Source organism: Dermacentor albipictus, chromosome 2 (genome assembly GCF_038994185.2).
Source record: "Dermacentor albipictus isolate Rhodes 1998 colony chromosome 2, USDA_Dalb.pri_finalv2, whole genome shotgun sequence".
Taxonomy (NCBI): Eukaryota; Metazoa; Arthropoda; class Arachnida; order Ixodida; family Ixodidae; genus Dermacentor; species Dermacentor albipictus.
In genome coordinates, this window is record NC_091822.1 from 89,438,822 (window position 1) to 89,461,354 (window position 22,533).

The following is a 22,533-nucleotide window of genomic DNA, read 5'->3' on the forward strand; positions in this document are numbered from 1 at the left end:
CATGATCCCAGATCCTTGCTTAGAACTGTGTGGACAACAGATACCTGTAAACAAAGAGCACAAATTTTAGGTGTTATACTTGACTACAGACTCACTTTGGTCCCACACTATAAACTTCTTGAAGAAAAAGTCTAAGAACAATGATACATCAAAAACTTCTATCCCAGACTACGTGTGGTAGTGACAGGAAGTGCTTAATGAATCTCTACGAGACCTTCATTCGATCACGATTGGAATATGGTGCCGTGATTTATCACTGTGCCACCCGGATCACGCTAAAGATGCTAGACCCAGTCCACCATTTAGGAATCCGACTGGCCACTGGCGCTTTCAGAACATGTCCCATACAAAGTTTATATGTAGAATCAAATGAGTGGTCACTTCATCTGCGCAGAATATACATCAGCCAAGCATATTTTCTGAAAGTCCACTCTAGTTCTCAACATCCGTGTTTTAATGCCGTCAACGGTATGACGTATGCTCCACTCTTTCGTAATCGTCCCTCCGTAAGACAGCCTCTCTCGCGGCGTGTGAGGGAACTTAGTCATGAAATGCATGTCCCACTCCTCGAGCTTCGCCTAATGCATCCAGCCAAGCTGCTACCTCCTTGGGAATGGCCGCTGATACAATGCGATATATCTTTCATGAAAGTTACAAAACACGTTCCAGAGATTGAAATGCAAATACATTTCCGGGAACTTTAGCACAAACACTCCTGCACTGAGTTCTACACAGACACATTGAAGTCACACGACGGGGTGTCCTATGCAGCCGTCATTCCATCCTTCTCGGAATCCTATGTACTGCATCCAGAAATTAGTATCTTTACGGCTGAGGCCTACGAATTGTTGTCGGCTGTAAAGCATGTGAAGAAAACAAAACTCCAGAAATTAGTTATAGATACGGACTCCCTTAGTGTTGAGAAGGCCCTGATGTCATTCTGTAACCTCAAAAATCCGGTAATTAATGCACTCTTGTCCGTCTTGTGTAAAGCATATATATCTAACCAACATGTGATTATATGCTGGGTGCCTGGACATAGGGGCATCGAGGGTAACTTTCTAGCGGACCAGATGGCCACATCAGTTTCATTGCATGCAGTTAATCCTACTGCTTCAGTGCTTGTCACAGACCTGAAGCCTTTCTTAAGAAGGAAACTGCGAAACCACTGGCAACGCATGTGGGACGCAGAAGTAAATAAGAAACTGCACGTGATAAAGCCACAGTTAGGTTCTTGGCCCTCCGTAACAAAATCACGGTGAACAGGTGGCCTATTCTGTCGCTATAGAATAGGACACACATTTGGCACGCATAACTTTTTACTTACTGAAAATGATCCTCCAACCTGCGGTAGACGCGGGGAGAGGCTGACCGTCCTCCACATCCTCCAGCATTGTCGTGCAGCCGCATCTGAGAGGAAGAAACATTTTCCCCTAGCATACCGCCAGCACATCCCCCTTCATCCTGTAATGTTACTCGGCCCAGAACCGCTATTTGCCACCAACCCAATCCTAAGTTTTCTGAAAGATGTTCCATTGGATGTTGTTAGCCCCACATGTTTGTAGCGTCTCCTCTCTTCAGAGGATGCCGCTGTAATAGCTATTTCGTATAGCACATGCCTCTAGGCCCTTGTGTTTCAAGGGCTCTGGCGAGGCAACAGTGCTCCGGGTATATATATATCTAATATATACATCTTCTATTTTGCATTATTCTTTTACGATGGATATTAATGCTCATAGAACACGTAATTTGCCATCGACATAATCTTACTACATATAGATTTTACGCACTCTAGACCGACTATTTTAAGGCTCCTTTACAGCCACGCCATACCAACTTCATAGAACTCATGCTTACATGGCAAACTCAACACCGCGGATCTGGCGCTGTTTAGGCATATCTGGTCCTTGCGCCAATAACAACCGTTAATTAATTAATTAATTAATTACTTCATTCATTCATTCATTCATTCATTCAAAAGCGTCTTCTGTAGCTTTTTTTGCATAGCACATTCCTCAATAACACCAGCATGACGAAGCATAGTTAGTTATGTAGGGTTTTATGGCGCTAAAGTAACTACGTCTATGAAGCTCACCATGACGATGGAGGAGGCGCGCGTGTTTTGCCAGAAAGAACATTGAGCGCATGATTGTAACGTAGCGATTGTTAACTTCAAGCAAAACCGTCTTCTGTAGCTTTTTCTGCATCAGCAAAGTCATCAAAAACAACGCCATGACAAAGGACAGTTATGTAGGGTTTCATGCCGCAAACGCAACTACGGATATGATGCTCACCATGACGAAGGAGGAGGCGTGCGTATATTTCTAGAAGGAACGTTCAGCGCAGGATTGTGACGCACCGATTGGCAATGTCAAGAAAAAGATCTGCAGCTTTTTCTGCATCAGCACACTCCTCAGTACCGACGCCATGACGAAGCATAGTTAGTTATGTAAGGTATCGTGGCGCAAACGCAACTACGGCTATGACGGTCACCAAGACGAGGAAGGAGGCATGCATCTTCTTCCAGAAGGTACATTGATTGCAGGATTTTGACGCATCGTTTGGTAACGCCAGGAAAAAGCATCTTCTGCAGGTTTTCTCTGCATCAGCGCAGACCTCTGTAATGACGCCATGACAAAACATAGTTAGTTATGTAGGGTATTATGGCTCAAAAGCAGCTAGGGCTATGATGCTCACCATGACGAAAGAGGAGGTGTGCGTCTTTTGCCAGAAGAAACATTCAAAGCGTGATTGTAACGCATGGATTGATACCTTCGAGGAAAACCGTCTTCTGTCGACGGCTGGCTGCTGCTTCAAGTGTACAACCAAGGGACACCGAGCAAGGGGCTGTACAGGTAACGTGAGCTGCTCCAATTGTCAAGGAAGATATGCTTCTTCGATGTGTTCCAGAATGGCCGCTAAACGTGCTCCCGTAAATACGCCACCAGAACTGGCAACGAGCAGTGCTTCCATGTGGGCTTTGTCAGGCGGAAATGAGCGAAGTAGCATGCACACCATACTTCTGCAAACGTTCAGAGCTTGGCTATTCGATAAAGGGTGCCAAGGGTTGATGCTACATCAGAGGTATGCTGCATAACGGTATGCAGCGATCTTGCAGGATGGAATGTGTCTCAAGAAAGAGGGGCCTCAAAATGTTAGGAAAGATCAACCTTAACGTCAACGTTCTTGAGAATACAGGTGGAGGGCGAAGTACTGGTCGAAGAATAGTGGAAGTAAACTGACAAATTAATTGCGACAGTGTTTATCACGTGATAGAAGCAGTGGAATTAGCACACATATGTGAAGTCCTTGTTGAAGTGTCAAAAGACCACGCAATAACCAAAGGCCTACACAATCGTGGCCCATGATTTGCTGATGCTCTTTACTTCCCGAACGTTCACCAAGAAATTGTTTGCTTAATTATTGCGTAAGACCTGTTGTCGAAGATATTCGGAAAATACGTCTCTTGCGAGGGTAATTGGAAAGCTCTCCTTTTTATGGAAGCTGTCAAGGCTGGACATTGCAAGGACCAACAAGCAAGGATGAGCCCGTTCACCCACCCACACAAGAAAAAGTCTGTAATAAGGAGACATTTGTCTTTGTATCCTTAAAAGAGCAAACCTTTTGGCAGCTCAATAGCTTAGGGAACACAGAGGCTTTTGAGGCTTGCTCCCATGACAAGCAAGTTTTTGAAAGCTTTCCCCGAAACCATTGACTTGCGCGGTAACAGATATGAAGCTTGTCTTCCTGGGAACGACTTGCAAGCAGACCTGCAGGATAATCGTGCGTTAGCTATCAGGGAGTTTCGCGGCTTCCTTCATCGCCTATCTGAGAAGAAAGATGTTCTGCTTAGCTGCGATGCAGCAGTCAGACAGCATCTTAAGGATGGTCATGCGAAACCAATTCGCGTCATGGAAGAAATGATTATCACAAAGAACTATATGACCCAACTTGAAGTAATCAGGGAATCGCTCCCCACGAGTAAACTCTGAGTCGCCTACGATTCGTCATTTCATGACACTGGAATGATTTCACTGAACAACCTCCTGGAAAGAGGCCTTAACCTCAGCAATAATAGTGGAAGGTGTTGCTGTGCTTTAACCTGCGCAAGTTCAAAATCGTGGCTCACGTTCAGAAAATCTTGTTGAAGATTGGAATCAAACCATGTGTCAGGGACGCCCTGAGATTCATTTGGTTTGAAACAAAAATGCCAAGAGGAATATGTGACATGCATCAGGTGCACAATTGCCGCATGACCAGCGTACAGTTAGGCACGACGGCAAGCACCTTTTTACACTCAGCGCGTATCCGGAAACAACTGTCCATTAGTTGAGAAGTTAGCAAGTTGCTTTTATGTTAGCGACATGGTCACCATGAAATATACATGGTCACCAGGCCTCCTGCGAACTATACGTCCACACTACAGAAATATTCGCAGACGCTGGAATAAAGTTGCAAAAGTGGGTGCCTAACTACACTAGTATGAAAGGACGGACAAAACAGCAGGAGCAAACGAAGGCACTTGGAGTACTGTGGAACACCAGATCACGCAACCTAAGCTTCGGTAATTGAATCTTTACAAGGAGTTCAATGAACGAAACGCTCCATCTTGCGGGTCCTCGCTCGAATGTTCGACCCTCTATGTGATGAAGATCCATTTCTGTTCCCCGCCAAGATTCTCTTTCAAATAATTTTGGCAAATGGGGCAGGATTGGAGTTGCGAGTTTCTGACAAAACTCGACCGGGATTGGAGCGTACGTGGTGCAAATAAATGCGTGGTATTAAGACTCTTTGAGTGCCCAGGCTTTGTTGACCAACTAGCGCCGTGCACTGATATGAGCTCCACAATTTTACGGACGCAGGCAAAGCAGCCTATGGTGCTCTGACTAACCTGAACCAGAACCACGAAGGAGCACCTGTAAAGATGCTCATGGCGAAAGCCGGAGTTGCTCCACTAAAAGAGCTGGCACTTCCACGGCTTTACCGGTTACCGAAGCTTTGATGGGTGCATCACTTGCAAAGCACATAGCTGTCACTCAGGCAATCCATAGTTTGAAATGCTATTTTCGGACCAATTCAACGGTGGCTCTTAGTTGGATCCGAGGTGTCGCTACAAGGTGGCAGCAGTTTGTCATAAACAGTGTCCCAGAAATTCAAGATAGCATAAACTTTTCTCAGTGCAACCACTGTTATGTAAAAGAAAACCTAGGTGGCCTAGTTTTACAGGGCACTTCAATCTGGTCTATGGCCGACAGCAAAATTTGGTGGTTAGGAGCGGTTTGTTTACCCAGACGTGAAGAATGACCCAAGCACTATGCTTCAAATATGCCTCTTGCACAAGACGAGGACTCAGAAGTAGACGGCATTACGCTACAAGGTTGAGCTGCATTGGTGCTCGCTCTGTTCGACTTCTGAAGACACAGTAGCTTGTAGTGGGTGCTAAGGGTCACACTATGGATACTGAGGTTTGTCGCAGCCTGGCGTGGTCTGCCAACCTCTAAAAAACAGATAACGTCGGACGAGCTTGCCGCTTCGAAAAGGTATTGATTTTCGATTACCAAAAAGCAGCGATTCGGCCTTGAATTATCAGCCCTTGTGCCAGGATGGGACCTACACAAGGCGTTAAAATGCAAGACAGGCGTCGTACACCTTTGTTGCCGAGTAGAATGGTTAGCGGCGGATTCAAACAAGACTTGGGAATGTCGCGGACAAGCACGGCATCAAGCGCCCGATCCTATTTTTTCGTGATCACAGTGCCACTTCCTTCATTGCAATATACTAGCACCAGAGGCTTGCTGCAGTTCTGCTCCGTGACATTCCCAAGTCTCGTTGAAATCCGCAGCAGCCTTTTTTCCATCTACAAAACACTGATCAGTACTTTCAACACGCAGGCACAAATCACTGTAATAGACAAAGGCACGAAACAACCCATTTTCTTCAACAAATGTCGACAGGAAAGGTTCTCTCTTAAATTTAAAGAAAAACGTTTTGACACCTGAGGGCATGACGATTCACTGGACACGCTTGAGTACATCTAGGTAAATACCATTGTAGGCAAAGTAAGCAGTAAAAGGGAACATGCAAAAATGTGTTTAAAAGTGCTGCAGAATTCGTTTAATGAGCTTGTGAAAATATAAGCCATGACAAAAGCGAGCCTTTAGCACGTAGAAACGTTAAAAATCACCCTTTAGGAAAACCTGGTCTACTAACATAATGGTCTATTAACATAATAAAAATGGAATAACTGGAAGACAAGTCGCCTAACGAGGAGGTGGGCCGGGCCGAGTCCGCCGCTTTCAAGAGGAAGGAAACGGTTATGACGCCGCACGGCTTCAACACGTCAGCTACGGACCGAAGTAGCAAACACGAGATGGAAAGCTTGCAAAAATAAGCAGTGAGGAGTGTGGCACTTGCAAGACATAAACAGGGATGCCTGGAACATATTGCAAGCTTCAGCTCAGCTCAATGTGGCCCAACTGCTACCACTGTTAGTCTGATGATGTACATACATCCGCAAATTCCGATGAGCAGTTCGTGAGGTCTGCTGTTAGCGTATGAGAGATGGGTATACCTATGTACTTGAAGGTGTGCTTCCAATGATTACCTGGAAAGTGATTGTGCACCTCACATAATCGACATCATCATCAGCCTGGTTACGCTCACTGCAGGGCAAAGGCCTCTCCCATACTTCTCCAACTACCCCGCTCATGTACTAATTTAGGCCATGTTGTCCCTGCAAACTTCTTAATGTTATCCACCCACCTAACTTTCTGCCACCCCCTGCTACGCTTCCCTTCCCTTTGAATCCAGTCCGTAACCTCTAATGAAAATCGGTTATCTCACCTCCGCATTACATGTCCTGCCCATGGCCATTTCTATTTCTTGATTTCAATTAAGATGTCAATAACCCGCGTTTGTTCCCTCACCCAATCTGCTCTTTTCTTACCCCTTAACAATACACTCATCATTATTCTTTCCATAGCTCGTTGCGACATCCTCAGTTTAAGCAGAACTCTTTTCATCAGCCTCCAGGTTTCTGCCCCACACGTGAGTACTGGTAGGACACAGCTGCTATACACTTTTCTCTTGAGGGATAGCGGCAACCTGCTGTTCATGATCGGAGAATGCCTGCCAAACGCGCCCCAGCCCATTCTTATTCTTCTGGTTATTTCAGTCTCATGGTCCGGATTTGTGGTCGCTACCTGCCCTAAGTAGATGTATTCCCTTACCACTTCCAGTGCCTCGCTACCTATTCTAAAACGCTGTTCTCTTCCGAGACTGTTAAACATTACTTTAGTTTCCTGCAGTTTAATAATCAGACCCACCCTTCTGCTTTGCCTCTCCAGGTCAGTGGGCATGCATTGCAATTGTTCTCCTGAGTTACTAAGCAAGGCAATATCATCAGCGAATCGCAAGTCGCTAAGGTATTCTCCATCAACTTTTATTCCCAATTCTTCCCACTGAAAGGGCTCTGAATACCTCCTGTAAACACGCTGTGAATAGCATTGGAGAGATCGTATCTCCGTTTGACGCCTTTCTTTATTGGGATTTTGTTGCGTTCTTTATGGAGGACTACGGTGGCTGTGGAGCCGCTATAGATATTTTTCAGTATTTTACACATGGCTCGTCTACACCCTGATTCCGCAATGCCTCCATGACTGCTGGGGTTTCGACTGAATCAAACGCTTTTTCGTATTCAATGAAAGCTATATATATAAGGGTTGGTTATATTCTGCACATTTCTCTATCACCTGATTGATAGTGTGAATATGGCCTATTTTTCAGTAGCCTTTACGGAATTCTCCTGGTCCTTTGGTTGTCAGAAGTCTAAGGTGTTCCTGATTCTATTTGCGATTACCTTAGTAAATACTTTGTAGGCAATGGACAGTAAGCTGACCGGTCTATTATTTTTCAAGTTTTTGGCGTCCCCTTTCTAATGGATTAGGATTATGTTAGCGTCCTTCCAAGATTCCGGCACGCTCGAAGTTATGAGGCATTGTGTATATAGGGTGGCCAGTCTTTCTAGAACAATGTTCCCACCATCCTTCAACAAATCTGCTGTTAGCTGATCTTCCCCAGCTGCCATCCCCCTTTGAATAGCTCCCAAGGCGTTCTTTACTTCTTCCGGCGTTACTTCTGGGATTTCAAATTCCTCTAGACTATTCTCTCTCACATTATCGTCGTGGGTGCTACTGGTACTGCATAAATATCTATCGAACTCCTCAGCCACTTGAACTATGTGATCCATATTAGTAACCATAATGACGGCTTTGTCTCTTAATGCATACATCTGATTCTGGCCTATTCCTAGTTTCTTGTTCACTGCTTTTAGGCTTCCTCCGGTCCTGAGAGCCCTGTTCAATTCTATTCATATTATAGTTCCTTATGTCACCTGTCATACGCTTGTCAATTAACTTAGAAAGTTCTCCCAGTTCTATCCTAGCTGTAGGTTTACAGGCTTTCATACATTGGCGTTTCTTGATTAGATGTTTCGCCTCCTGCGATAGCTTACTGGTATCCTGTCTAACGGAGTTAACACCGACTTCTATTGCACACTCCTTAATGATGCCCATAAGATTGTCGTTCATTGCTTCAACACTAAGGTCCCCTTCCTGAGTTAAAGCCGAATACCTGTTCTGTAGCTGCATCCAGAATTCCTCTAGTTTCCCTCTTACCACTAACACATTGATTGGCTGCTGATCTACCAGGTTCTTCCGTTCCCTCCTCAAGTCTATGCTAATTCGAATTCTTACCAGCCTGTGGTCACTGCAGCACACCTTGCCGTGCACGTCCACATCTTGTACGATGCCAGGTTTGGCGCAGAGTATGAAGTCTATTTCATTTCTAGTCTCGCCATTTGGGCTCCTCCACGTCCACTTTCGGCTAACCCGCTTGCGGATGAAGGTATTCATTATCCGCATATTATTCTGTTCTGCAAATTCTACTAATAGCTCTCCCATGCTCTTCCTAGAGCCTATGCCGCATTCCCTCACTGACTTGTCTCTAGCCTGCTTCTTGCCTAACTTGGCATTGAAGTCGCCCATCAGTATAGTGTATTTTGTTTTGACTTTAGCCATCGCCGATTCCACGTCTTCATGAAAGCTTTCGAGTTCCTTGTCATCATGACTGGATGTAGGGGCGTAGACCTGTACTACCTTCAATTTGTACATTTTATTAAGTTTTACAACAAGGCTTGCCACCCTCTCGGTAATGCTATAGGATTCCTGTATGTTACCAGCTATATCTTCATTAATCAGGAATCCGACTCCTAGTTCTCGTCTCTCCGCTAAGCCCCGGTAGCACAGGACGCGTCCGCTTTTTAGCACTGTATATGGTTCTTTTGTCCTGCTCACCTGACTGAGCCCTATTATATCCCATTTACTACCCTCTAATTCCTCCAATAAGGCTGCTAGGCTGGCCTCACTAGTTAACGTTTCTAACGTTAAACGTTGTCAGCTTCAAATTCCAATGGCGGCCTGTACGCCATTGGAATTTGAACCTTTATATGAACCTCCTATATGAATACAACAACCTCACATCATAGTTCAAACCGAAATCTTGAGCTTTTTAGAAGAGCTGCACCGCTAACTGTACAAAAAAAAATTACCGACGATTACGTTACTTCCTAATGCGAAATGTGAGCGCAGCAAATAGGCTGTTTCACCTTTTCGATAGCTCTGCTTCGGCGACGCGTACTCCTGGATCATCTCGACGGCAGCGACGGTAAGCTTCTGCTTCGGCGGCACGCACCTCTGGATTCTGACGGCGACGGCGCTGGGTCTCTGCTCTGGCAGCTCGTTTAGCGGCAGCAGCAGCAGCAGACGGAGGACTTCCATCGGTCGTCTCGCTCATGGCTCAGAAAGAACTGGCAGATAATTTCGCAGTGGCGAACGGCAGCGGCAATTTCGGCTCGGGCGGTGCACATATACAGATCCGCCGCCACCGATCTGGCTCTCTGATTGCCACCGCACAGGGAGAACGGCAGCGGCAATTTCGGCTCGGGCGGTGCACATATACAGATCTGCCGCCACCAATCTGGCTCTCTGATTGCCACCGCACAGGGGTTGCATTGGAGGAGGAGCGAAGAAAGGAATTAAGTTCGAGCCGGCGCTTTGACAACCGGAGACTCGCAGGAAGAGGGGGGAGGGGGGCGGCGTGTACACCCAGCGGCAAACGATGGGGGCAGAAGCGCGCGCAGCAAGCGGACAACACGATAAAGGGAGGAGGGAAGAGATAGCAGCGACTGACTGATGCCGCTGACGCCGATAGTGAGTCAACCCCAGCTGCGGAGTTGGTTTCAGGGACAACGCCGCCGATGCCGACACAAACAATATGATACCCTCGCTTCCGCAGCGCTAAGGACCAGGTCTAGCCGTGGGAAGGTGGTCACATATTCGTCGACGTGCCGGGGCCTGCGTGAAATAACCGGCGCGTCGGCAACTGAAGAGCACCCTATCCGCCACACAAGAACAGGGGGGGGGGGGACCCTTTCCTCCTCTTTCTGCATGGCGGCGACGGTGTTCTATGCAGTCACGTTATCTTGACTCTCTAGCGGCGTCAGCGGCATCCAGCGGTATCAGTCGGTCGCTGCTAGCGCTGGAGGGATGAAAGGGGGGCGGAGCTGGTTACGAGGCCGACGACAACGCCGACGACGACGCGAAACCCAGGAACGGACGCCAAAGAGCTGCGCTCTAAAATGCTGCGTTATGGCAAGCGCAGTCATTACACTTTTCATATCAGCACAGAAAAAGGCGATGTCGTCCGTATAGGCCCGTGAACCCATCAGATTGCAGTGTGAACCTGGGAAACGTCTGGTCTTACCGTTTTCGCGCACGTAGCGGCTCCAAGTGCAAAGGGAACCAAAGCTTGGACAATGGCTGAGATAACTTACCGACGCTTTCAGAAATATGTGTTTGGAGAGACAGCCATTCGGTTACCGTTCGGTTACATTAAATTACCGTTCGGCACTTCCGACAGCTTTCCCATTGAGGGGAATTGCATCCAATTTTCCACTCTCTGACACATTTCACGCTTTCACATCAACAAAGAATGGCCAGTACCAATTTTCGTGTAAACAGTGTGCTACCAGTAATCGGAATGGAGTTCAGCAATTTTTTGTTTAGGTGCTTGCATACTGCCATACGGGCACTGTATGGAACCATTGGAGCGACTACAAATAAAAGAAATACGAAAAATGGGCTCTTGAGTTGCAGGTGATATTGAGCGCGATAGTACATGAAGTAGCAGGTTGGAGTTGACATCCGTATCCTACTGCGACCACATTGCGTACTCTAGCAATGACTTCGTGCAAACCGCTGGGAAATGGACAATTAGGGCTTTTTACTTGCTTGAAATATGGAAGCGCGTGAGCACCCTTAAATTCTGGATGGTGTATGTTTCACACATAACGCCCATTAACAGCCTGAAATTATTAAAGTGGTGCACTGAGCGCGCTTTGCCAACGAATGCACCCATTTCCGATATTGTCACACACAGTAATTGTGCGAATTGTGTGTTTGTACATTGAATACATACTCGCGCTGTAATTTTTCTGATTGTATAACTTTTATATTTGTATATTTTAACAATTTTATTTGATTGTCTTGTGCTTTCTCTTTAAGGTACGTTGTCTTTCTGCTAACTTATGACTAGCTGTTGCAATCCTGCGCATAATCTTTATGGTCAATTTTCTTATCCTTCTTGTCTTAATTGGCACGTTTGCCGAACAGTGTAAGGTTCAGGAGCTCGATGAGTTACCGCTTTTTCCTCTATAGCCTTCTGGGGACTGTAGCGGAAATAAATATTCATTGAATTATGGAAACTTCTTTGTCATTTAATTAAGGCAAAAAGAATAATTGGTTAACTGCTTATCTTCACGCGTATATTGCGCTCCTCAAGAGGTGTCGTCTTTAAATGGGCAGCGACTGCGTCGGAAGCACATCCTAAATTTCAAAATTAATCTACTCCGAAGGAAGTTAGCCACACATGATGCAAACAAAGTCGTCTCACTTAAGCAATAATGCGCAGCGGATCATGCGAGCGCGAGTATCCAACGTTTCTCTTTCGTGGCACTCACGGCAGCCGGCGCTGTGTTCCCTCACCTATATCACAATTTCATGTAAATCAAGCGAAAGAAGTCTTCATTGTTATTGCGATAGCAATTATATTGTCGCATAATAGTGATGGTGAAGAAAGCAGGAAAACTGTGAGTGACGTAATGATCGTTTTATTGGACGAACATGTGCCATCAAAAACATGCTACACTCAAACAACGACAGCGGTGAACGCCGAGGGCGGTCGTCGAAAATCTGCTCAGAGGGTCAAGCACATCGGCTTTCACGCATGAGTCATTCATTGTTCCAACGCAATCGCTGGTGCCCGCGTGTCTTCAAGAAAGCACTATGCAATTCGCGTCGCGCACACATGCAGTCAGATTACGCAAGATTCATTGAGAACAGAGAGCGTATAGGACAATAGATAACATTCGAGAAACTCCCGATACATGCATGCGCGGCCTGCGCTGAGCGATAGCTTCTGTAGGGCGGTGAAACGCGGTCAGCCGACCAAGACAAACGAGTACAAGTTTCAATATCGACGCTCGAAACGAAATTTTGCTGTCGCTGTCGTCGTGATGTTTTGTACAAGGTCCAAGGGTGATAACACTGTCGCCGCGCGTAGTATGCAGTATGCGAGTGAAGCATGGGAGGGAAGCCGCCGATTGCGGCTCAATCTGGCTTGCGCGAACGAAGGGAAGCAGAGGGCAAACGTGCCGTTTTCCTTGACACGAAAGGCCATGGGGGTGGGAGGTAGGGAGAGGGGGGTGGCCATGTGCAACGGTTGCAACTGCACATTTCGCGACCGGGTGCAAGGGGGACTGATGACTGCACCTCAATATAGCGCGCCATATTGGGGGCGAGGGCTTACGGAGTTGCCATCTATCGGCAGCGCCTCTCTTGCGTAGTATGAAGTATCACGCGGCACGCTCCTGATAGGTTTGGCCTACGGCGCTCAGTAACACCATCACGTGGCAGGCCTCCTGGACATTTCTGTAAGTACTCTCAAAACGGGGCAAGATTCTGACTGTCGAAATATTATTATTGGGAAAACTGAAAACACAAAATGGTTTACAGACACTATCTGTTTATTGAATACGTACAGTGACTACCACTGCGCGTGATCGCCACGATGGAGACTCCCGAAGCGGCTTCTTGCGCGAAAGCTAGGCAAACACTGCGAGCAAACTATGTGACGTATGTTCTTATAGTGGGCTGTCTGTATAACCAAATGGAACATAACACAATGAAGCCTCAATGCAGCGATCGCACGGGTTCGCAGCGACAGACTGGGCATCTTCATGCATGTCCGCGCAAATTGTTTCGCTTTCGCTGCGAGTGCGTTGTCGCGCCGTAGGGTGAGCTTTAGGCCGCAGAGCATGAGCATTTTACAGTACACAATCAACCATTGTTGCGCGGATGTTGCCAGAGCTCTTTTAAAATAATTTCTTTATAGAGAATTCGACGCCTACGGCGACTGTGATGTGCCGTCGCGACGAATTACGTTTATTTTATGTTCAAAATTCTAGGACGTTTAAGTATTATTTATCAAGTTGTGTCGCACTGAATGTTTACTGGTGTTCTGCGCAGCGTGCGATTTCCCGCTGCTTCTGTACCGTATTCCAGTGCTTTAATTCATAACACAAACATGACCATATGCCATGCATCTTTTAATGTGCTTCTTACTGCTCCCTTTCAATTATAGTGAACTTGCCTGTATCTAGCATCAACAAGTTCACAGACCAAACCATTATGACATTAGCCGGGCAGCGGGCGCGCGCGAGCATCTCACTGCGCGTTTTCTCCTACTCGCCGACCATGGCAGCCCCGGCGCCATAGAAGAAATTTTCCTTGCGTCGGTGCTTGCTGCATAACCCAGTTGTAGACGATGGCTGTGTGCCGGTTCTAAGTTTCGCGAGCCAAGCTTTACGCGGCTTTTTCCTGTCTTGCGGCTACGTGTAGATAAGGCTGACACCGGACTCTGTTGCGTACGTCCGGAAATGCGGCACCGAACAGTAGCCTACAATACTGCATGCTTCCAAAGGCAGTCACACCTATTATAGTGCTTTCAAGTCAGCCGTCAAGTGTCAAGTTTCAGTGTCAAGCCGCCACCCAAAGCGGAAACGCCTCACCACTTAATCAGTACCGCAGCGTAGGTCGGACATTAACTTTCGTTTTCAGCTGGCTTCGGCGCTTCCGAAGCAACCGACGCGGCCGCTGTGTCCACGTGATTCCTCAATGCACGTCACGGCGACGGTGGCCCCAGCTTTTCCAGTTGTGGAGCTCGCCCCCCCATGGAGGCAAGCGGGAAGGCAGGGTGGGAGGGAGGGGTGGCCACGCCCGCCGTATCTTGAAAATTATCTGCAGACGTCTCACACCTTTGTACGTGCTGTATGATCGACGCTCACGTGTTGAAGAGGTAGACCACACGAAGGTCACTTCGCTTGCTGCTCTTATCACGTTTCTCACACCAGCGTTTTGACAGCGAGTGTGCGCACTCCTTGAATGTGATCGGTTCACGTTTGGTCGTGCGCTGAAACCATACGCTCGTTAATTCAGTTATAAGTAAGGGCTTCCGAGTTTACATAGCCGATAAAACTACTATCCTTAATTCTTATAGTTGTGCACTAATTTGATCTCGTAATGGATACTTCACCTTGCGAGCAAAACTGCGACTTCTTTTTTTTGGTGCAGCTTCCTATGCTACGTCGGAAGACCAAGCCGCCGACGGAAGAGATTGCAGCATTGGAAGACAATGTCGCCAGAGGGCTGGAGCACCTTATCGGTGACGACAAGTTCGCGGCTGGCGACACCTTCACCATCGCCGATATGGCGTTGGCCGGACGCATCCCTGCGGTACTCGAGGTAATGCTTCACCGTGTCATGACCACCTCAATTGCAAGTAATCTCTACGGCCCCTGTTGTTATAGAGCTGCCTAATACAGAAATGATTTACGTTGGCAACGGACGTATCGAAATTTCAAGGCATTTCTTCCACTAGAGATAATCAGTTGTTGAAAATGTCAGTGGGGTATTTGAGGTTCACGTAATCAGTAGCTTGTTTTACAATGATCAATATATGAAAGAACAATAAGGAATTGAGGCATCAACTGTCCGACTTCAGAACTGAGCAATAAGTATAGGTGTCACAATCGTCTATCTTTATAGGCATGGAAAAAGACAAACTGAGGTACACATCTACATTTCCAGGTAAATGTTATTTATATATATATATATATATATATATATATATATATATATATATATATGATGTAGTGTATGATGTAGACATGGGGAAGATATGATGTAGCTTATGACGTAGTTTATACTTTTGCTATGTCTCAATTTGATTTAAAGGACGTAGGTTTTAAGGAACGGGCTCATACATAGTATAGAAATTCGCGGATTAAATATTTACAGGACTAAATAACAGTGTGGCATTCGTACTAATCCGAGCCATCTTAATACCTTACGGCAGACAACTGCTGTGAAATCTGTTCAGTGCGTGTAGTTCTGAACAGTCTAGAGGATGAAACTGTTAAAGGAATGCAGGTCTGCGTACCAAACGTATTCCGAGCGAGAAATTGCATGTTGCATCAAATTCAAATTTCCCTTTTTCTATTGCACAACAACCTATTGAGCTGAACCTTGTTTTTAAATTCTATCTTATCATTGTTCATGTGAATATAGACAGTTAAAGATGTTCCATTCATTATGCCTCAACGGAAAAATGAACCAACATTTCCTCTTCTGAACCAGCCTAGGTTTCCACGGCGTCTGTTGCAGCCGCAGTATAAGTTGCCGTGGCTGAATGTAATAGAAAAAATAAAAGTAGTAAAACATCGCTTAGATAATAATTACAATGAAATATTTAATAACTGTGGAAGAAGAGTAAATTCCAAGAGCGGGGATAAGACGGCAAAAAAATATTTAGATGTTGAAAAACGCGAAAGCGCAGCATCTCACTGAGAATCACCACAAAGCTCTCATGCAACAGCACATGCGTCTTAAGGAGCATCTTGCTGCGCTATTTGAGCTGCGGGACTCCTTACCCAATATGAAGGGTGAATTCTCCTGAAGGCGTGTTTATTTTCACGGCGTCGTCTGCTCAACGTCTGCTTGCCATCCTGTCGTTAAAGGTTCCATGGCCGGCGGATTTACATACCAAATGTTCTGGTGTTGTCACCCCAAGTGGCGTTTGCATAAATGCAGCAGCGGCGCCTTGCTTCTTCCACATGCTCTCTGGGCAGTTCATTCCATCCTCCTTTCACAAGAGTAAAGGCTAACGCGCAAAATAAATGTTCGCCCACACCCCATCGTCTGCTCGGCGCATATTTGGCGTTTACTCGGTACCGTCATCACGTACCATACCACAAAGGAGTACTAAATGAATGATGCAGTGAACAATTAGGCCTTCATAGCATTCCGCATTGCCAACGCATCACCAGTGCTAATGCTGTGGCGCCATTTGCGAAATGGAAGTCAAACAACTTTATGGCTTGGCGCCTCCTCTGTAGTGCTAGCGGCATCTAAACAAAAATGCTGATTTCAATACTCACGACAAACCACAGCTAATGCATTGGTCACAGCGTGAGATGAGACTAAATCATGGTGGATTGTAAAACTTAGTTCTAGTTTTAAAACGGATCGAAGTGGGCAGTCTGTCCTGTGTCAGTGCTGTTATGTTGATACGTAATCCACTTTAGGGTGGTCACTGCGCTTACCGGCGCAAACCGTCACAGTAGGGCTAGTTTGTTTCCTGCACTGGCTACACGATGTACCTAGTGTAGGAAGTCGTCATTATCCTCAACTGGTGTAGAAAATGTTTAGCTCCGCCTACCTACACAAAGCCGTTTTTTGATGACACTAGCGTAGCATGAAAACTACACTTCCTACATCACAGTTTCTACCAGTGTGGGTAGCAGATGACCAACAGGCTTGTATTGTCAACGCATTGCGCAATTTTGTCTGTGAGTGTCAGCGCTGATAGGGTGACGGTAGCGAACGTTCGAAGCAGAGACGGGCAGTAAAATGCTGGCGTGGCCGTGTGTCGCAGACGGTTACACATCAAGGTGAGCTAATCCTCTCAGAAGGTAGTTTCGGACTCCGGACTGTATTATTATCACGGTGAAGGTAGATTTACATGATACGTGTCGCTGTAACTTATAATTTACCAAACAAAATGTAAGCTATCTAACCCCGGCAATAATCAAAAAGTCACGCCCGGAACTATATGCCACTGCGTAAGCATATTACCAGTGTATACGCCTCGCGCCTTCGGCAATGCTGCAAGGTACTTGGGAGATAGAATTAGCGTTCGGCGACGAGCGTCTCTCGTCAGTTACCAAAAAGGAGCAACCAAAACTGGCTACTTACTTTCAAATGGTAGGAGAAATGACATAAATAAATTCGGTTTAGCAAAACAATGACATGCTTGAAGGCGTATGGTCTTTGTTGCAGTAAAGTTATTTAGGTAGCGTTTGCTGTTTCCTTGCGAAAGTTTGTAGAAATTGTAGCTGGTGACCGGCACATCTGCAAGGGTAGTACAGATGGTTACACTCATGCGCAAACTCAACATATTTGTGCATCCTGTGCAGTATTACCACATTCTTTGAAAATACCCGCTACAGTTACCTAAAAGTCTCTAAATGTACGCCAGCATACTTGGAATATCGTTATAATTGTCGATACAGCTTGGGAGTAAATCTTAGATAACGTAGGCAATTTTTAATGCTATATTGTAAACGAATCTATCATAAATCATTTGCCATATTGTCTCATGTTTTTGTGGGTCCGTATCGGTTAGGAATCAGGGTTAACTTACTGGCAGTGTGTATTAGGTTTTTACTTTGCTAATATACTTAAAATGAATGATAACAGCTGAAATGCTGCGTTTACATTTATATTGTGAGTTTACAGATGGAGGACGATCCAAGAGAACACGAGTAATGTGATCTCTCCTGCACGCAAAACGACATAATCCACATCCTATCTGCATATTTTCTGCGCCTTGGCACTATCCAAAGGCAGCCTATATTTTACGACATCCACTTAGCAGCATGTTAACATTGCGAGACCAATTACGGGACTTTTATGCAGTTACAATGCCATATTCTAGCAACACTATTTTTGAATTAAGGCATGTCGGGTGATATAGTTTCCTTGAAATGGAAGTATGCTACAAAACTCGAAAAAACCCACTTCTGCAGTAAAACCTATGCTAAACTGTGTTCCCAGAGAATGAGATTGGTCTGTGCCGTAGGCCACAATCTGTACACTTGGGCTGTTTGGCAGCTGCTTTTCTCTAACACTTAAGGCCAAGAGGCAGCGAAATCTGCGTCTCCCATTCCCATTTCGTCATTTTTGTCATTAGCATCAGCCTACATTATGTCCACTGCAGGACGAAGGCCTTTCCCTGTTATCTCCAATTAACAATGCCGTGGGCAACCAATACCAAATCGCGCCAGTGAATTCCCTCATTTCATCCCACCACCTAGTTATATGCCGTCATCGACTGCGCTTCCCTTCTCTTGGCACCCATTCTGTAACCCTAATAGTCCACCGGTTATCTGACCTACGGAATACGTCGCCTGCCCAGCTACATTGTTTTCCTTTATAGTCAATTACAACATCGGCTATCCCCTTTTATTCTCTGACCCACACAGTTCAGTTTCTGTCTTTTGACGTTACGCCTAACAGTCTCCCTTCCACCGCTCTTGGCGCGGTCCTTAACTTGTTCTCAAGCTTCTTTGCCAACCTCCAAGTTTCTGCCCCATATGTTACCACGGGTACAATGAATTCAATGCACACCTATCTTTTCAATGATAGTGGCACGCTCCCCGTCTGGATCCTACAATGTATGTCGTGTGAACTCCAACGTTTTTTTACTCTACTATAAGTTTCCTTCTCATGATCAGAGTCCCCTGTCACTTTACCTGCTGACATTGGTAAACGTACAGCTTCTAAGACTCTATAGGTTGACTGGCGATCCTGAACTCTTTTCCCATTGCCAGGCTATTCATCATTATCTTTATAATCTGCATAGTATTCTTCAACCACACTCACACTTACACTGTTAAGGTGCTCAATCATTTGTTCTAACTCGTCCACTATGTTGCTGAACAGCACAGTGCCGTCTGCAAACCGAAGGCTGTAGAGACATTCGCCGTTGATCCTCAATCCTAAGCCTTTCCAGTTTAATAGCTGCCTCGCTTATATCAGGTGCCTGCTATTGCCCTAGCTACTTGCAGCTTCTAATCGACGAAACGGCAACGCCACCTTGTTTAGCAAGTAAGCCTGTTTTGTCATTTGCTGTGTAGCTAAAAAGTTACATAGTCTCCAGCAGACACAACACGGCGGTCTTTCCAGCGTGCAGCTCTTTTACGTCGCACATAATTTACTTTGCCTTTGTCTGGCCGTGGTTGGCATGAACTGTATATTGCTACCAGTGCCTGCGAACTGTCTTTATCAGTTGCGAACTTTTGCTGCCCATACAGTTGACCTAACAAGTTCTTCATTGTCTGATTCCTTTACATTTCAGAACATCTTTATCAACCCTTCGAAATTTCCCAAGCTGGCAAGCTACTACGACCGAGTCAAGCGCGAGCAGCCTTACTTTGAGGAAATTTACAAGCCAGCCATAGACAAGTACAAGGGGCAGTTGGCTGATCTGAAGTAGTCCCAGACACGCTAATAAAGTGCGCGGCGGGATGGCCGAGTACTGTTTGGTCGATGAACCAAACATACGTTCCAATTCATTCGCAGCAATCTTTACAAGCTATGTTGGCAAAAAGCGCACTTTCGAAAGTGCTTTTTTGTATTTTTGTGCATTCTTTCTTAGCATGCTGAGTCGGACATAGGCTCCAGGTGAAGCACTGGATGGATGTCGTCGGCCACCTTGAAATCAATAACAAGGTATGGCGACCTGCTGCTTGAACGAAAATGAATACCTGGTCATGAGAGAATGACGGAGGACGCTAATATTCCTTTAAATGTGTGCATCTTTTGTACTGCATAGTTATAAGGGGGTAAATATTTATGTAGAATGAAATAAAAGGTGGCGAAGGAAAAATATCGTGAGGAATAAGAGAGGAAATTTTATAGTTTACTGGTATTGAAGGAAGGAGTTGAGTTGTAGTGAGAGCAAATAAAAGAAACGAACGAAACTCTTCACAGTAGTGGCCGCCCTCACACCCTGGCAGAACACTTTCTGAACAGTTGCTATAGTAACCTAGCGCAGCACATGCTCTCAGTTGCTCGTTCGGTCCATGACGCCAAGTTTTTTTGGCGAATAGCCGGGGACGGAACTGAAGACTCTTATTCGGGAAGTAGTACGGCTTCCAGAAAGGCGCGTCTTCACCAAAAATAGCAAAAAGGAATAAGACGCCAATGCAAATCAATGATACGGTCTCTAGACGCAGCTCCTTTCTGAAGAAAACTGGTGAAATGCTCCTTAGGTACAGCCACCATTTCATCACAAATTAGGAACAGGATTATTTTGGTGGGGCTGATAAGGACCAAACGGTGAACAAAACGCACTGCTGCTGCTGTTATGTGCATTACACAATATTTGCGGTCCCCATTATATTTGTGACTCTGTGGACATGATGCTTTATAATGGATTTCATCATACTGGCAATACCGAGACGCTGTTGATCAACTGGCTTAAATAGAATTTCAAGTGGAGTAGTTTGCACTGAAAAGTACGAAACGTAACGCTTCTCGTTTAATGCATCAAGCTTTGTCTTTTAGTCATGTTTGTATAACTCAGTTGCGTAGGCACGTTTAATTGCAATTCCCAATAAAGGTGTGAGGAAATGTCCTTCATGGTTTCCATATATTAGAAGAACACCATTTATGGCGTATAAGCTTCAAGCTTTAATCGATCCTAATGTGGTTTGTTCCGGGGGATGGAGAAGGAGATCATGCTGTCAGAATGCTTAGTCAGCAAGCGTAATTCATGCAAATTTATCTAGCTTCAATAAGAGTTCTTGCCCTCGTACTATGAACTAGTTAGGCAAAGCGTTGCAACCAAAAATGCAGCCCTTAATTATTTCGTGAAAGAAGTGGTTGAAATCGTGGCCAAGGAAGGATACAAGCAGAATTTGCTCACGGCGACAGCAGGAAAGAACAAACGGGGAGCACCAGTTAGGATGCATGTATCTATGGAGTCTATATGTCTGTGCAGACTGCAGGAGCAGGTGCTTACCTCAAGAGACTGCTTCCCATTGGAACTGACCAGGCCTCCACATCAGAGAAACGTAATACCGTGTCCACGACCAATCGCGGCAGCGAAACTATGTTCTGCAATCAATCATTTCAGGGTAGGTTGCTCAAGGAGTCAAGCTATCGAGCAAAACGAGCAATATTCAGGGAGACTAGGAATTAACTATGGGAATAAGAAAGCTTGCATTCAATAAAGAAGCCACTCTGCTCTAGAAGCACTGAAAACCAAAAATATTAAGAAGACTCAATCGCTACATCGCAAAAGGTGCAAAAGTTAAAGTGGCCCTGAACCACTTTTCACTGAAGTCGAGACATCTATTCGTAGCGAACATTCTCTATTTCAGAAATGCTTTCCCGCAAAAGGTTCTTCAATGCGTTCAACATTAGCGGAGTTATTGGCAATAAAACACGGCCTCCTCTACGCTGCCATTTCTTCTTCAACGCCTTGCGCTGGGACGGCTATAGCGCATTTGGGCGCGCCCACAACGCTACGCCTTCTAAATGTCACCGGGTCGCACTGATCAAATGTCACTTTGGATGTTAACGTAGACGCCCACACTTCCGCCTTTGGTGCCTGTGACGGGCATATGATAAATGCGGTTGTGCTCAGCTAGCCCCAGGGCGCTTGGCCAGTGGGCTCGTGGGGGCACCCCGCGGCGACCGTGGTATCTACCACATGTATCCGACAGCAGCTCGATATCAGCTGTCGGCCAATCGTAGCTGATAGGGAATAACGAAATAGTGCGCACGATGACGAAATTCTGCTCCTAGAAAAGACTGAGGGTATTACCGTCTGCTAAAAAGAGCGTTTGAGAAAAAGGTGACTTCGCGATCCGCTTGCGAGCTTCACACACCGCGTACGACAGGAAAACAGCGTATGCTACCAGCGGCGTATGTTATTTCACCAAGCCCGAGGTGTGGTTCAGGGTCCATTTGAAGGAAGACACATGCCGATGCCACATCAGCTATTTGAGGTGATTGCAAGTGTAACGTACACTAGAAAATTTTGCAACAGATATGATATGCTGCTAGACAGAGACTGATATTAGGTACGAACGAATAATCCGAGGACCTGTATGTTTGGATGAGAAAGATGAATGATCTCTAATAAGAATGTGCAATCAAAAAAACGTGCATTCATAGTAAAAATTATGCTTGGCATAAATGGCATTCAACGTCCCCAGAGGCTTGATTAAGGAAGGCTAAACTAATCGAACACTCCTGGCCGACCTCATCAATGCTTGTTCAGAGGTCG

General features: G+C 45.8%; 1 protein-coding gene across 1 annotated transcript in view; it reads left to right on the top strand.

Annotated features, from left to right (window-relative positions):
* The window catches only part of LOC135901013 (glutathione S-transferase 4-like), a 32,877-nt gene extending 12,963 nt beyond the window's left edge, over positions 1-19,914 (top strand). The window contains exons 4-5 of the mRNA XM_065430644.1: positions 14,748-14,918; positions 19,594-19,914. Coding sequence (XP_065286716.1) covers positions 14,748-14,918; positions 19,594-19,731 — 309 coding nt within the window. The 3' untranslated portion in view covers positions 19,732-19,914. The remainder of the gene's footprint in view (positions 1-14,747; positions 14,919-19,593) is intronic.
* Positions 19,915-22,533: the final 2,619 nt, after the last annotated feature.